At 42.6% G+C, this 16854-nt stretch overlaps 1 protein-coding gene across 2 annotated transcripts in view; it reads left to right on the top strand.

The window, feature by feature from the left end:
• Positions 1–3581: 3581 nt before the first annotated feature.
• EPB41L4A (erythrocyte membrane protein band 4.1 like 4A) overlaps positions 3582–16854 on the top strand; it is a 252970-nt gene continuing 239697 nt past the window's right edge. For both annotated transcript variants that reach the window (XM_042991272.1, XM_042991268.1), the window contains exons 1-2: positions 3582–4165; positions 4543–4965. In XM_042991272.1, the coding sequence (XP_042847206.1) occupies positions 4867–4965 (99 nt within the window). In that variant the 5' untranslated portion in view covers positions 3582–4165; positions 4543–4866. The remainder of the gene's footprint in view (positions 4166–4542; positions 4966–16854) is intronic.

The raw sequence follows: 16854 nt of genomic DNA, 5'->3' as shown, positions 1-16854 counted from the left end.
CTCTTGAAATGTGGGTAACACCCTTGAGGCATTTCAGTAAATGGGATCTAAGGCTTTAGGAGAAGAGAATGGCTGGTTAGCGACATATATATGAAGTGAGTCAGAAGGCAGGATGGTCTTAAAAATGGTATGTGCCTGAGCACATACTATATTAGAAAGAAAAATGAGCAAGGTGTTCAAATAGAATAGGCAGTAGTATGTCAAAAACTAAAACAGGGATTTTCATCTTCCTTAAAAACTACTTTTTCTGATATGGCCACTTGGCAGGGTCTTCAATACTCTTTTCCTTGACAGGCATTATTTTGATGAATGGGATAGATCGATAGGGAGGTACAGAATGAGACACCCCCTTTGAAAAAATTATTTATAGGTAATTAGGACCAACTTTTATTATTTATTGGAGAGATAAGCTCTAGAGCAGTGGTTCTCAAACCAGCACCATAAGCATCACCTGAGAATCTGTTAAAAATGCAGAGTTTCAGGCCCTACTTCACAGGTACTGGATCTGAAACTCTGGGGGTGGGGCTAGCAATCTGTGTTTTAATAAGTCTTCCTGGTGATTCTGCTGCATTGCCTTCAGGTAGTTAAGTAATTAAATTATTTACTGTCAGTGTTTTATATGGTGTTTTTTCCTTTTGCAAATCACAGTTAACTTTCTGAAGTTTGGAAAATGTAAAATTAAAAAGGATGATGAAAGACATAGACTGTTTAAAGACATCTTCCTAAAAGGAATATGGTGCTTTAAAAAGAATTCTGTCTGGCATTTTGCAGCGCATGTTTCAGCAAAGGGTGGGAGCTTGCTCCATGTAGAGTGAAATTGCTTTTTCCAGGATGGAAGTTCCTGCAGTCCTTCACAGATGGTCTACATATTTCCATAATATTATATCTACTATGAACTTGTTTGTCATTTGACTCATCTACATAGGCTTATTATGACAAAATGTCATCTTGACCAAAGAAAGTATTTTTCTTAAAAATCTCTGAAAAGAGATCAAAGGCTTTGGCACGAGGCTTTAAATTGGCTGTATTATGTTATGCACATGTTGAAAACTATACTATTTTCCTGGGGAGAAATGTGTTTGAATAGTATCTTGTTAATTTATTTCTTTGGCTAGGCAGAGAAAGCCCTCCTCCAAAATCCTGTGGAAGGTCTATGTACAACTTTTTCAGAAACTGTCAAAGTGTTACCCATAGTGATTGTACCATCTTAATCTGTACTAGCAGTGTATGAGAATTCAAATTGTTCTGCATCCTTACTGATGCTGGTATGGTGGTATGGTAGCCATTCTCTAAGGTCTGTAGTGGTGACTTATGGTGATTTTAATTTACATCTCCTTAATGACGTTGAACATCTTTTCATGTGCTCATTTGCCATTTGTAGATCTTATTATCCAACTAGCCTACTCTTTTTTATTTCAAGAGAAATAAAACCACATGTCCATACAAAGACAGGGATCCTCAGTATGGTCTGAACTATGTCCCCTCCAAATACACATGTTGAAGCTCTAACCCCCAATGTGACTGTATTTGGAGGTAGGACCTATAATGAAGTAATTAAGGTTAAAAGAGGTCATAAGGGTGGGGTCTTGATATAATAGGTTTAGTGTCCTGATAAGAAGAGACACTGTAGGCTTGTGCTAACTATCATGCTTCCCAACAAAGAGGAGGTCATGTGAGCACCCAGTGGGATGGCAGGCATCTATAAACCAGGAAGAAAGGTTTTACCAGTAAGCAACCATGATGGCACCCTGATTTTGGACTGCCAGCTTCCATAACTATAAGAAAGTAAGTGTCTGTTGTCTAAGCCACCCAGCCTGTGGCAGTTTGTTATGGTGGCCTGAGCTGACTGGTACAATCCTTATCGCAGCAGGATTTGTAATATTTGTATTATTTCTAATAGTAAAAAACTGAAAAGCACACAAATGAATGGATAAACAAATTGTGGTTCATACATACTAAGGAATACTACTGAGCAATACAAATGAATGAACTGCTGATATACACAACAACATGGATAAATCTCAATTATGCTGAATGAAAACAGACCAGATTTAAAAAAAAAAGCTGGCACTATTATCCTATTTATAGAAAAGTCTAGAAAATGCAGAGAAGCTATACTGACAGAAAGCAGATCTGTGGTTGCCTGGCAGGTGAGATGTGGTGAGGAATGAGAGAGAAAAATTATAAAGGTACAGGAAGAAACTTTAGGGGTGATGAATACTTTGCTATCTTGATTGAAGCAGTGGTTTCATGTATACATATGACAAACTTATCAAACTATAAACTTTAAATATATGCAGTTTACTGTATGCCAATTATAGCTCAATAAGACTGTTTTAAAAAAAGAAAACAACATGTGGGATCTTCCTATTATCTCTAGGACACTCCAATTTTGTGTTAGATTTTTTTTTTCTTTTCTTCAATCTCTCACAAAGAAATGGAAAAGAAAACGCCTCACTCAGAAAGGGCTTATGTATGAGACTTCACAGCTTTGTACTTTCCCTCCTGAGGGGCCTGGAACAGAATCCTTGCCCCCACCTCAAACCCCCAGCCTTTCCATTACCACTGGCGGTAAAACCAGAACAAAACAAAGTCAAAGGGCATAAAACAGATAGCAACAAAACTCTAAACTGGAAAACAAGTCATTGCAACTTGGACTTTATCTTTGTTTTTGCAAGCCCAGGTGACCCTATTGGATATTGTGGTAAAGAATGAAAGTCTGTTATGAAGCCTTTCAATCACATTTGGTAATTTATGTCAGGAACGTTCTGTTACAGAAAAGCCTCCTGAGGTAAAGACGCTAAAATTCAAAATAATGTGTTGGCTCATGTCAGGCAAAACATTGACAGTACAGCCCAAAGTTGGACACAGAATTTGATTAGGAATTCAAAACCTGCTTCAATTTCACAGAAGACTTGGAAGATACAACAGGGTTTGGTTCTTAGCTTTAGGTAAAATTCGCATTAAACATGAGGGTTTATCTATTGCACTTTGGGGATTGTGCTAATTCATGTTTAGAAGGGGCTGAGATATCAGGAAAGGAGAAGCCTTAGAAGGTCCTTTGTGGAAAATCATTATGGAAGGAAACTCCTTCTAAAGTTGCAAATTGTTCATTTCCATTCTACTCGGTTTTTTTTCTTAAAAAAATTTTTTTTAAGTTACTAATGTCCTAGGTTTTAAGCAAATTTTGTGAGTTTTGACCACCTAGCTTGCAAGTGGTAGAGGAGGGAACTCAAAACTATGTTTGATGCCAAAGCTCTTGCTCTAACACTCAATATAAAGTAGGGAAGTTTTCTGGGAGGCCTACCGTCAACCCCGGCCCACGTCCTCTCGGCTCGCATTAACTCGCTGCTGGTTCCCAGCTGGAGAGCACCGACTGCACCTGCTCCGAAGTCCAGCGGGGCCCGGCCTCATCCTGCGCTCAGCCTCGGCTGCTTGTGCACGGACTCGAGGACCCACCAGGGGTCACTGCAGCCTCAGAGCTATTGTGCCCGCCACTCCTGGACACGACCCGCCGTGCGGAGGGCGTGGGACTGGGAGCGCCGAACGCCAGGGTCCGAGCAGAACTGCGCCCGGCCTTCCTAGAGCCAACCTTCCGTCTCCCCGGGAAACGGCTACAGCAATCAGAACCAGGGCTCCGAACAACCGAGCGGCCGGGGTGGTGCGCGCGGGTTCCGGTGCGGACCTGCCCGCACCTCGCAGTTGGACCACCTCCGCTCCGCCTTCCGCTCTCAGCCGAGACCCCGCCCGGAAGGGGCGCCCCTTCCCGGCCTCTGGGCCCCAGCTTCGTTCCAGGGCTCTCTGCAGACACTCAGGCCCGGCCCAGCTGCACCTGGGCTGCTCCCGCCTGGGGCGCCACCCCTCGCGCTGCCAAGAGAACTTTCCCGGGAGCCGCCGAGGCCTGCGCGCCCAGGGCACACCCCCACCCGCCCGCCAGCGCGTTCCCAGCCTGGGCGCCCTCTTCTCCGCCCGCCGGCGCGCCCGCAAGCCCTCTGACTCCCCACTTCTCTGAAAATCCCGGAGGAGCAGCTCTCCGCCGCCGCAGCAAAGGCGTTTTCGGAGGGCCAGCTTGAACTTAGCCACACACCAACCCCCGTGATGAGTTTCACGGTCCCCAGACGGGAGCTGCGTCCCGCCACGAGCTGACTTGCACTCGCCGGTCTTGGTAAGGAGCCCGCTGCCCTTTCCGATACTTCTCGGGGTTCCGGGTGGCCGAGGTAGACTGAGTGACGATCCTCGCCACTGGCCCTGCCGTGGGACTGGGACGTCGCGGGTACCCCTGACACAAAGGAACAGCCGAGTGTTCCCCAGTCGGCGGACCGGATTGGGGGCTGCGGGGTGGGGTCGGAGCTGGAAGTGGGAGCCCTCCGGGGACTCCGCAGGGGAAGGAGGCCGGGTGTCTTGGTAGCACTCCGGCCGGGGACAGGCGGAGGGGGCTGCACAGCTCCCAAGGGTTTCCTCGTCTGGGGAGGGCCTCGAGCTCGCATTCCTCCCTTTTCTTGCTTCTTGCCCCCATTGCCAGACGACTTTTGTCGTCCCCAGGACTGCGGGAGGGGCCGCGGCGCCCCCGCCTTCGGAGGAGCCCGAGCCGCAGGATGCGCGGGGACGCGCCGCCGCCCTCTGTGCTCAGTTCCGCCGGCGCTTCCCCGGCGGCTCCCGGGCGCTGACTCCCGGGCTTCTCCGCCCTCCTTCCCTCCAGCCGGCGCCGGGCGGCTCGTCCGCGCGGCCCTGGACCTCGCCGGGAACCGGTCCCCTCGCCCTGGCCCCGGCGCGGACAATAAATTAATGCCTCGCGCTTGAGGGGAGGGGGCGGCTCGGCGCCTGGGTCGCAGCTTTCTCTCCTGGCTGGAGACGGCCACAGCCAACATGGGCTGCTTCTGCGCTGTTCCAGAAGAATTTTACTGCGAAGTTTTGCTTCTGAATGAATCCAAGTTAACCCTCACCACCCAGCAGCAGGGCATCAAGGTAGGCGCGGGCCGGGGGCGTGTTCCGGGGATCGGCAGCCGGGCGGGCGCGGGGGTCCTAGGCTTTGTCTGAGGGCTGTCACGGGTCTTGGCCGGCGACTGCTCTCTGCGCGGTGGGAAGGAGCCGCAGCTGCCCTGCGCTCAGGTGGAGTGTGGACGTGTCGGGGTGGATTCACTTCGAGTCCCTTCATAAAGGGAAGTAAGTTTCACGTCTCAAAGGGTGTTCGCTCATCGACTCTCAGCTGCAACCCACAGTCCTGCAACTGAGACCCAAATTCTTCCCCGGACCGGTTTCCTCCAAAAGCATCTAAGGCCCCCGCAGCTCCAAAGACGCGCAAACCTGAATATACAGGCTGAATACAGTGTTGAAGGCACGATTTCCCGTGACCTTGTTGAGGCTTTTTTCTGTTAGTGTCATTGGGGAAGTAATCTAGTTGACTCGCAGAAACACATTTACTGGGTGGCTGTGATTGTGTTCCCTGGGTTTGTAGATGAGTAATGCTACGTTTGGACGGAAGATAATTTCCAGTTCCACAAGCGAACTGGTTTTATCCCCATATTTAAGTAAACATCTCTCAAAGCGACTCGGTAAATAACTTTGCGCCTGTCTGTAGGTCATTAAAATGGAATCACTACTATTAACCTAGAGAACCCAAACAAAAAGGCTGTGGGAGATTGCAGAGATCCACTTCCTTAATTTTGAAGAGTTCTTATGTTTATGGTTGACAACCTGACCGACGCGCCTGCGCGCTTGTTTTGCTCTTGCAACCACGTAGTTACCAAAAGGTGATCGGAATTCGGAACGTTTTGTTTCTCTTTCTCCGTATTTAAATCACGGGAGCTTTTTAAGTAACCTTAGCAGCTGAGTCTGGTGAGGGGCTACCGCCCCCCTCCCCCCCCCACTATTGTCCCCCAGTCTCCATCCTGGTAATGCTGGAGGTCTGAGAAAGAAGTTCAAGCTGCCAATATCCTCTTCTAGTCTTGTATGTCAGAAGTTAATCCTAATGGCGTAGGCCCTGGTCATTTCCTTGTGTGAATCAGTTTTTACATAGCTTTATGCACGCCAGAGTAACTGTTCCTGGCTAAAAGCTTCAGCTTTGATGTTACCATTCTTGGTGTACAGAATTCTAATTTCACAGGTGTCGTTCTTCTGCTGGAGATGGGGGCGGGGGCAAAAATGATCAATTAAAGTCACAAGATAAAGTTAACCCTTCCTTTAGGAAATTGTTTTGAGCAGTTGTTTTCCAGTAATTATAAAAAGCAAAAATCAATCAGATTCTCGTTTGGTGTTTCCTTTAAAAGCCAGGAAAAGACTCTTGGAAAAGGGTGTTTCATATTTTATATTTTCACCTTTTCTTTATGTTCCACCCCTCCACCCCCATGAAATCAGGAAAAGAACTTTTCAAGATGATGTAACATTCTTTGGTGTACTGTGCAAATAGGCAAAAATAAAAAAAAAAAAACCCATAAATTTTTGATAATACATAGATTCTCTTTGGCTTGGGGAAAGAAACCATTAGAAAAAGATAACGGATGATCTGATACTAAACCAACAAAGAAATCTTTCTGAAGTGCAAAGTCTATAAAGTCATCTGGAGTGTGAGCTTCCTATTTAATCATGAAAGCCATATCCCTGTCAGCTGTGGAGCATGTACATTATTCTGTCAAGAGAGCAGCCAAGACTCGGGATCAAATGGAATAATTTTGTCAAAGAAGCATGAATAAAAAATCCTGATCCATAATTGCTTTTTATAACCTGATGGCGCTTATCTTGTTTTACAAATATGTTGAAAATTGGTGAGTGATTCAAAGGCAATAGCAACTTTATAATGCTGTTATTTTGGATATGTGCCATTTAACTAAACAATAATTTAAGCAGGCTTTTGTTGGAAGTAATCATTTTGCAACAGGCTTGGCCTCTTTCAGTGTCACAAAAGCATGCCACAATTATTTTGATGGCCATATGTGTAACACAGATGTTGTCTGCTGAAGTTAACCACATTATCTGTAACTACCAGGCTACCATGAAATGCATGTGTTAAGCACCTATCTACTTGTGCTATGTACTAAATTAAACACATATGTGTATTTATAAATGTAATAATGTACGAACAGCATCTCACGTGTAGATGGTATTCAAACGTTGAATGGATATGTGTATATTATTCTGTACATACTTCGCGTTTTCTTTTTAACTCCTTTAGTTATGAGTGAAATAGTAAACTAAAATGTAAATGAAATAGCCAATAACTATAATGGTGTTTCCCCTTGGAAAAGTACATTTGAAAACTTTTATTATCATTAAAGTCAAAATTAAGCATATGACATCAATTAGCCCATTTCCCTCCTGAAATTAAAATAGAAAAATCTTTTTGTTTTTAAAAAGTATTTTCTAACATTTTGAGATGACCCTTTTCCATACTCTATCTCAGATGAAATAAAGACCATTAATTTTGCATTAAAATTATTCACCTATTTCATTCTTTCATGGAAGGAATTTTACTGATTATTAAATAGTCACTTAAGAATTTGCTTGTATTACTGTTATAATAATGTATTGTGAGTTTAAAAAAAGATTAATTATAGTAAATTTAAGTAGAAAAAATAGAGAAGCATGGTAAAACATTTTTTCTGTGTGGCATTTTGAAAAACACTTTCTGGATTTGTTGAAGCGCCACATTACAAAGTTAGTTATGAAGTGATTTTCTGCAACTTAGATCAAAGTCTTTCATCAACAAGAAAAAAATTGATGTGTTTGTTCCCATGGAAAGGCACTTCAGCCTTGAGACGATGGTTACACGTCTTCTATGTCAAGATGAATAGCAATTAAATGGAAAATAATTTTCTATTAAAAAAACATAATATATTTGTATTCATATTCATACTAACATTATGGAGAAATTTGCTTCTTTTTTTTTTTTTTTAGAGGTAACCTCATCTTGACAAGCTGGAAGTCTTTGGCATGCAGTTTGAGCCCTAAGATTTATAAGAATCTTATAAATAAGGTTTATATAAACTGAAAGCTATTGGTGGTGTGTTGACCCCCACACAATAGCTTTTAGCTATTTGTTCTATGCTGCTATCTCTGTTGTTTATTTAAGTAAGCATTTCTGCTGTGGTTGGTCTTTTGGTTTTTTTTGAGCAATGTTTGTTCAGGGAAACTTTTGTTACGTCCTTTGTCACTCTCTGTGCTGGGGGAAGTAAGGGTCTTTCTTTTTGTTGTCTGAGAGAGCAAAATTTGACTGTAGCTCAAACTACTGGTGTAAGTTGACGTTTGATTAGCAAAAGATTTTCAGGGAAAAACAAATCACAAGGTTTGATTAGAAATTTAGTCCTCAAAGTTGCTGCTACAAATATGAACTGGATTAGTATTTTTGTTTCAGGGAGGCTGTCGTGCTCTGAGCAGTAATGTAATAAACACTGACGTGCTCATTTTCCCCTTGTTGTATTTGACTAAATTAATGAAACCAATATGACAGCAAGATGGAAATTCCATTAACTTTTTAAAAGGCATTATTGAGATATACAATTTCACACATTTGAAGGGTACAGTTTACCCATTAACTTTTAAATGAAGTTACTTCCTAATCATCCTGAGGTTTCGGAGGGAATATTGTGAGTCAGTTTTGATGCTTCAATCAGAAACTTCCTAATAAACTAGAAAAACAGAAAGTGAAGACTTAAATTATATGCATCTCGGTTACCAAGAATTATAATTTTTAGTCCATTTGGACTGGTGAGGAAAATGCCTAAGAAGATTGAGAAGACAGTGAAAAGCAGTAGTGGTTCATAAATCATATTAAGTATATAGGTGAATACCTGTATCTTTTAACATCGGCCTCATAAGATACAGAGTCAGGGACCTGATAAATGTAAGATGAAGCAAGTAATCGTACACCAACATTACTGTTAATGTGAGATTGGCTGTGGGTCTTGATTGGTTGGTAAATTAGATGTGACTGGGTTGGATGTAGCCCTCACTGACGCTGCATCTTCATTTCTGAAATTCAAATAGAATGTCCATGTTGTGTCTGTTTAAGATGGACTCCTATATTAATCCTCCTTCAAAAATTCTTTTTTGTTTTTAAAATTATTCAAACTGTTTTCAGCTTTATTAAGGTATCATTGACAAATGAAATTAAAGTGTACAACATGATTTTGTAGAATATAAGTTGTGAAAGGATTCTCACCATCCCACCACTGAGGTAATGAACACATCCATTACTTCACATAAATTACCTTCACATAAATTACCTTTTTGTTGAGAGTACATAAGTTCTGCTTTCTTAGCAAATTGCATTTCTACAATACAGCCTTATCAAGATCCCCAAACTGTAAATGCTCTTTCAATTTTATAAGAAGTTTTTTTTTTCTTGAAAAAATTATTAAAAATACCATTTATCATCTATGGCTTGAAAGTGATTTGTAAGTAGTTTGAGGGAGAAGCATTGTCGGTTACCTCCAGCAGCTAATGGCTGTCCTTCTCCAAATGCTTCTAATTTCCTTGTTTTTTGGTGGACTACACTTTTTTTTTTTAGTCCTGTTAATATAATTTTTCTTGAATTCTGTAATGCTAAACTTGAACTGACTTTGAACTAAACTTCAAATAATGCAGAGCTGTTAGGGGGCTCCTGGGTGGCTCAGTTGTAGGAACATGCGACTCTTGATCTTGGGGTCATGAGTTCAAGCCCCAAGTTGGACATAGTCTACTAACAATAATAATGATAATGATGATGATGATGATGATGATGATAATACAGAGCTGTTGTTGCTCTTGAGCATGGGTGGTGTCTTCATCTATTTGGGCTGCTATAACCCATACTGTAGACTGGGTGGCTTATAAACAAAGTAAATTTATTTCTCATAGTCCAGCATGGTCAGGTGAGGGCCTTTTTCTGGGTGAAAAACTTCTTATGTACCCTCACATGGCAGAAGGGGCTGTGGAGCTTTTTTGGCCCTCTTCTGTAAGAGCAGTAATCTTGAAGGCCCCAGCTCCTAATGCCTTGGGGGTTAGGTTTCCAACATAATGGATTTTAGGGGCACACAAACATTCTGACCATAGTAGGTGGTGATAAAGTTAAATCTAAATAGTAGAGACAAAGGTCCAGACTCTTCTTTTGATCAGCAGATGGACAGTAGTTTGTTATTTTTATTAAGACACAAAGAAAATGGGAAACTCTTCTCTGATGGTTTGTGTCAACTTGTATCTTAGTGTAGGGCTAGACAATTCCTTGTTGTGGGAGGTTTTCCTGTCCACTGTGGGATAACTGTATTCCTAGCCTCTACCCACGAGATGCCCGTAGCACCTCTTGCCCATTTGCGACAACCAAAAATATCCCCAGCTGTTACCAAATGTCTCCTGAGGGGCAAAAGACATAAATTCCAAACTGCATTGTTTGCGTTAGCACCCTACCTTATCTAGACCTTTAGCAGTTCTGAATGCCTACCCAAATGACTTGGTCTGTGGGTACGCGGAAATGTTCACTTTCCCAAACGTACCAGACTCTTGTGCCTTTTTAGGCACTGGATTCCTGCTGAGTGGTGCACCCTTTTACCTTTCCCTAAGTACACACTCCTCTGGATTCATCCTTTAAGACTTGAATCAAGTGTCCTACTTGCCAGGAAGCCTTCAACCCAGGCTGACCAGGCAAACTTAAGTGCTAGTCCTGGCCTCACATACGCCCTGTAATAGCACTTAGCGCATTGCAAGCATTATTTCTGGATACATCTGTCTCCTCCGGTAGCCAGTGAGCCCCTACCTGTGGTCCCCTAGCAGCTAGAGCTACACACCTCATGCAATAGATGCTTATTAACTGTCGTTTGAATAGAGAGTTGAAAGGAGTGATGTTACAGCTGGAACAGGACACATTGAAAATCTTACGGATAATGAGGTTCCTTTGCCATTTTATTTCTACTAGAAAAGGTCTCAGAATAAAGTAAACCTCACTGTGAAAAGTCTGTTGCCAAGATACTCTAATTTTTGTATTGATAATGGGTGGAAAATGAGATGGTGCTGTGGACTGAATGTATGCAGCACACTGAACAGCTGATGAGCGGCTTTTTCAGAAAACCCGAATCATACCTTTTTTGTATCATAGAGGTTAGTATTCCGTCTTTCCGTCTCTCTCTTTCTTTATTTCTAAAATAAAGAAACTTTCCACTTAGAACTTGAGTCTTTTGGAAGAGGGGCATGTTTCGAGAGTGGAAGATAGATTCTCACACATCAGTTACTTTTTCTTGTCTCCTATTCTGTAAACCACGTGAGGACATAGTCCGTTGGTTTCACGGTGTGGGTTTACACAATCAGGGGCCATTGTGTAATTTTTAATCTTGCCATGCCACCCATTTTACTCTTGAAGCTGCGTAAACCTCATCTGACACTGCTGTAAGGCTTACTGGCACAGACAGTGTCAAAAGTTAGATATTATGTTTTTAAAATGTTTCATTTATTTGAGAGAGAGAGAGAGCGCGAGGGCACAAGTAGGGGAGGGGCAGAGGGAGAGAGAGAGAATCCCAAGCAGGCTCCATGGGCAGAGTTCGATGCGGGGCTCAATGTCCTGAACCGCGAGATCATGACCTGAGTCAAAATCAAGAGTCAGACACCCAAATGACTGAGCCTACCCAGGTGCCTCAAATACTGGGTTTTTATGACAAATAAGTTTTCAATTCCTATGCACAGTGTATTTTTCTGCAGACCAGATACAAACATGACAAGTCAGAGGTCAGATTTACCATGCCTCTCCAGCTTCTCTGGGATTGACTGCTTTGTCTGAGCTGTCTGCAATATTTCAGCCTCAGTGCTCCTCACCAGCCTGCTTTGGGTTGTAATGAGTAACTGCCATTTTCTTCTGCATCACAAGATGTGTTTCTAAGTTTCATGTATTAAGATTGACCAGGCATCACTTGTTTAGGTATAGCCTAGGTGCGTTAAGGTCAGGAACCAGCCCGTTTAGTGTATGACTTGAAAAGCCCGTTAACTACATTTTGGTGAGTCTGTACCATTCTAAAAAATGTGGATTGCATTCTTGCATCCTCTGAGCCATGTATGTAGTTCTTGTTTGTTTGTTTAAGTGGAACAGCCACTGTTCCTTAGTGCTGCCTACTGTTAATCCATTACTCTAACTAAACATTTTGCTTAGGAGATTCCCCAAAGGCTGAGATGGCTCCCCCAGAGGCTTTCCTAATAATAATCCTGAAGACGTGAAAGGGCCTAGCAGTGGCTTCCAAATGTGTGAGAAGTTTGTTTTTAAGGGTATTGAGATGCCAAGAGGAAGTTAGGACAAGGGAGATGGTGGCAGGCAAGGAAAACCAAGAGGTGCTGAGTGCTAGCCCCCATGGACAATAACCAAAAGGTCAGATAGTGGGGGAGGAATTAGCCGACCAAGACTGAAGACAGAACCAAATGTAGCAACAGACTGTTTAGAAATGACATGCGTAAGAACATGAGAAACCACAGTTTATGATGCCAGGGGTTCCCGGCATTGTGGGGATGGTGTCCCAGAATACAGCTTTCCAGACAAACAGTGGCCTGAGAGAGGGTCAGATTCCTGGGCTAGCCTAACAAAGACTGTTTGAGTTTTGGGTCCCACCTTGGTCTTCATTCAGAGCTGAGTTTGAGAGGCAGTCTTGGAGCCTCTGTCACCTTAACTATCACTTGTCAAAACTGGTTTTTCTCTACCATACTTAATGATCCCAATGTAGTCATGGCCCTCATGTGTCACACATGAATCAGGCTTCTAACCTGGATGCTGTGTGACCACCTTCAGCCTCTCCCGTCTCACCACCTCCATCCCATGTTCAAACCCTGCTCTGCTTGTGACTGGCCACGTGACTCTTCCCTGGAACTAGGCTCTGCTTCCTCATCTGTAAGTTGGGGGGCATGATAGCTGCTGGATGACTGTAGAATTTGAGAAAAAAATGTAGGCACATAGGATTAAAAGGTGCTCAATAAATGATAGTTATTATTATGCACGATCTATTATTTGCTAATAAATTTCTTTGTGAATTCCAGTTTGTGATATCTAACCCCTTGTTCCTGCCCAAAGTGATGCTGTCTCTCTGAGGGGATGGGTGGGTGTTAGAAATTGGGGAATAGGGTGGTTGATATTCATAGATACAAGTGATCTGTCAGATCTCTTTCGCCTCACGTTGCCTCAGCTACCACTAGAAGGCTGAAACTCTACATCTGTACCCCTAGGCCAGACTTCCTTCCTCTCACCTGAATTTTACTTCTGATTGCCCACTGGCTATCACACAAGATGCTTAAGCCCATCATCACTACCCCTTTGCTCCCTCTAGTCCTGCTCCTTCTGTGCTGCCTAGTTTGGTGAATGAGACCACACTTGGTCTTTACCAGTTAAGATGTTTTGGTTTATAGTTACAGAGATCTGACTGCAAACAGCTTTAATATGAGGAAATTTGTTTGCTCACCTATCAGGGACTCTGGGGACAAGGATAGGAGTTGAGGGTGGGTTGATGACATCAAGGCCCGAGCTTCTCTCCATCTCTTCTGTGCTCTGACATCTTGGGAGGGTGTCATCAGCAGGTGGTAGCAGACGTTTGTGGAGATGATAATCGTACATGGCAGTATGTGAGATAGGAGTAGAGATGGCCTATTTTTTAGGAGAGAAGACACTTCCTCCAGAAGTCCCTCAGCAGACCTCCCCTTGTGCCTTTTAGCAGGAGTCTTGTGGTCGTTCTTGAGCCATAATGGCAATGGGATCACCTTTGGGGTGCCGTATCCTCCATGGGGCCGGGTGGGGGTGGAATCAGTTTCCCTGAGGCAAGTGACCTCGTGGGGGAGAGGCCCAGTCAGGAAGGAAGGAGGGAGTTGTGGGTGTTGTTGGCCATGACAGTGTTCACTCGATCCCTTGGGTCAGGATTCTGGCACACATGCTCTCCTTAAATTTCCACATCCGTCCAGGCGTTGGAATTCCCAACTCCTGAACATCTTCCAGATTTGTTTCTCCTCCTCACATTACTCCTGCCGTGGTTTAGACCTGTCTCAGGTGTCAGCTGGACAGTTGCAGTAGCCTTCTCACCACTGCCCTTGTCTCTAGCATTAACTCCTTGTGATTACCTATAGGGTGGTCTTTCTCATCTCGACCCCTACAGCTCAGGTTTAAATTCCTACATGGTGGCCGCAGGGCGGCATTCCTGCCCTTTGGTGATCGGACTCACCTCCCTCTGTTCTTTCTCCCATCTTTTCCTTATACATATCTTGTATTGTAGCCAGACTGAGATGCTTCCAAGTCTGAATGCTCCACATTCTCCCTTGCCTGTGTCTTTTTCTCAGCCTGTAAAGCCCCACCCAGCTTCCTCTTGTTTGATTGAAGTCCCAGCCCTCAATGAGCTATGACCTTTTCTGAAGACTTCTCCTTGGTGTAGCACAGGAGAGGCCCTCTTCTGATCCTGATCAAGCCTGCATTTCGTTGCAGCAGTTCCTCTGCTGTCCTGTCCACCTCACCCTGGGAGGAATATAGTAAAGTGAAGAGAGCATGGGCTTTGTCTAGGTAGATGTGGCTTCGGGTCTCCCTCCCATTTGTTCAAGCTATAAACTTGGCCAGTCATTTACCCTCTCTGAGTCTGCTTCCTCATCTGAAAATTAGGTTAGGCCTTCCACCTTATTCTGAGATACTGCATGTGAAACCCTTAGTTCCGTGCCTGATGAGTGGTAGCTGTTGTATTAGAGATGGAAAGCCTTGAGGGAGAGGACTAAGTCTTTTTTATGGGATATGTCCAGTCAAGCCCAGTTCCTAAGGAGTAGTAGGTATCCACGAGTTAATCTGAATAAGAAAAGATACCTCTAGATTGACATAAATGAATGAACCTGAGGAAGCAAAGACATCTTTCTACTCTTTACTGCCCAGGTTCCCTGAGTACAAATAGTGCACCTGCTTAACTGCTTAATTTCTTAATTTAAGTTTTTAAAAACAGTTTTAAGATATAAACCACACACTATACAATTCATCTATTTAAAGTGTGCAATTCATATATCCACAGAGCTGTGCAACCATTACCGCAATTTTAGAACATTTCATCACTCCAGAAAGAAACCTCATACCTAGTAGCGGTCCACTCCATATGTCTTTCTAACCTTCCCACCCACACCCCCCTAGCTAGGCAACCACTAATCTTTCTGTCTATGTAGATTTGCACACACTGGACATTTCATAGAAATGGGTTCATGTAGTATATTGTCTTTTGTGACTGGCTCCTTCACTTTGCATAATGCTTTCAAGGTTCATTCCTAATGTATCAGTATTTCATGTCATTTTATTGCTGAATATTCTACTGTATGGATATGCTTTCTCTATGTACCCATCCAATAGTTGATGGACTTTGGCTAGTATAATAATGTTGCTGAGAAGATTCATGTTCAAGTTTTTATATGGACATAGGTTTTAATTTCTCTCGGATGTATACCTAGGAGTGGAATTGATGGATGTAACATTTGTGAGGAACTGCCAAACTGTTTTCCATAATGGTTGTGTCATTTTACATTCCTACCAACGTGTAAGGTTCCCAATTTCTCCACATTCTCACCAACACTTGTTATAATATGTATTTTTGACTGTAACTATCCTATTGTGTGTAAAGTGTTATCTCAATGTGGTTTTGATTTGTATTTTCCTGATGAATAATGAAGTTGGGCATCTTTTAATGTGCTTATTGACCATTTGTATATCTTCTTTGGAGAGATGTTTATTCTTTGCCAAATTTTGAAATTGGGTTGTCTTTTTAACATTGAGTATAAAAGTTTTTTTTTTTAAGGATGTATATGTCCTTTATACAAGTCTCTTATCAGATATTTAATTTAGAAATGTTTTCTCTCATTCTGTGGGTTTTTGTTTTGCTTTCTTCACAGTGTCCTTTCATGTACAAGAACTTTTAATTTTGATGGAGCCCAGTTTATTTTTTCTTTTGTTCCCTGTGCTTTTGGAGTCATATCTGAGAAATTGTCACCTAACACAAGGTCATGAAGATTTACTCCTATGTTTTCTGCTAAGGGTTTTATAGCCTTATTCTTACATTTAGGTCCATGATTCATAGATATAGATAGGTCTGTGGGTATCCAGTTGTCCTAGCTTGTTTTTGGAAAGATTATTTTTTCTTATTGAATTGTCTTGGTACTATTACCAAAAAATCAATTGACAATAAATGTGGAGATTAATTTCTGGACTGTCAATTCTGTTCCATTGATTTACATGCCTATTTTTATGCATCTTTTATTAGTTCCTTGGTAAGGTAGGTGTTTGTCATTTATCAAAGAAACACTCCAGGTTAAAGCAAATTTGAGGACTGACCAGTGGAATAGAGTAGTGGAAACGCAACAACAGAGAGCACACAACACATTCCAAAAACGCTTCCTGAAGTTCCAGACCCTGGACAGTCTATGACCCCTTTTTAATATAGTAGTACTCGAAGGTGCAGGACATGTAACAAGCTATTAAAACACGTGAAAGACAGGAACCTAGCCAAAATGATGAAATGGAAGAATTCTCCTCAAAAGAAAATCCAGGAAGAAATGACAGCCAGATAATTGCTCAAAACAGATATAAACAATATATCCAAACAAGAATTTAGAATAACAATCACAAGACTAATAGTGGGCTTGAGGAAAGCATAAAAGACAGCAGAGAATCTATTGCTGTAGAGATCAAAGACCTAAGAAATAGTCATAATGAAATAAGAAATGCTCTAAATGAGATGCAAAATAAACTAGCTACAGTGGCTGCGAGGATGGAAGAAGCAGAGGAGAGAATAGGTGAGATAGAAGATAAAATTATGGAAAATGATGAAGCTGAAAAAAAGAGGGACAGGAAATTACTAGACCATGAAGGGAGAATTAGAGAGCTAAGTGATTCCACGAAACAAAATAATACCCGTA

This window comes from Panthera tigris, chromosome A1 (assembly GCF_018350195.1).
Source record: "Panthera tigris isolate Pti1 chromosome A1, P.tigris_Pti1_mat1.1, whole genome shotgun sequence".
NCBI lineage: Eukaryota > Metazoa > Chordata > Mammalia > Carnivora > Felidae > Panthera > Panthera tigris.
Note: the sequence above shows the minus strand (reverse complement) of the source record. Positions and strands in the feature narration are given on the sequence as shown.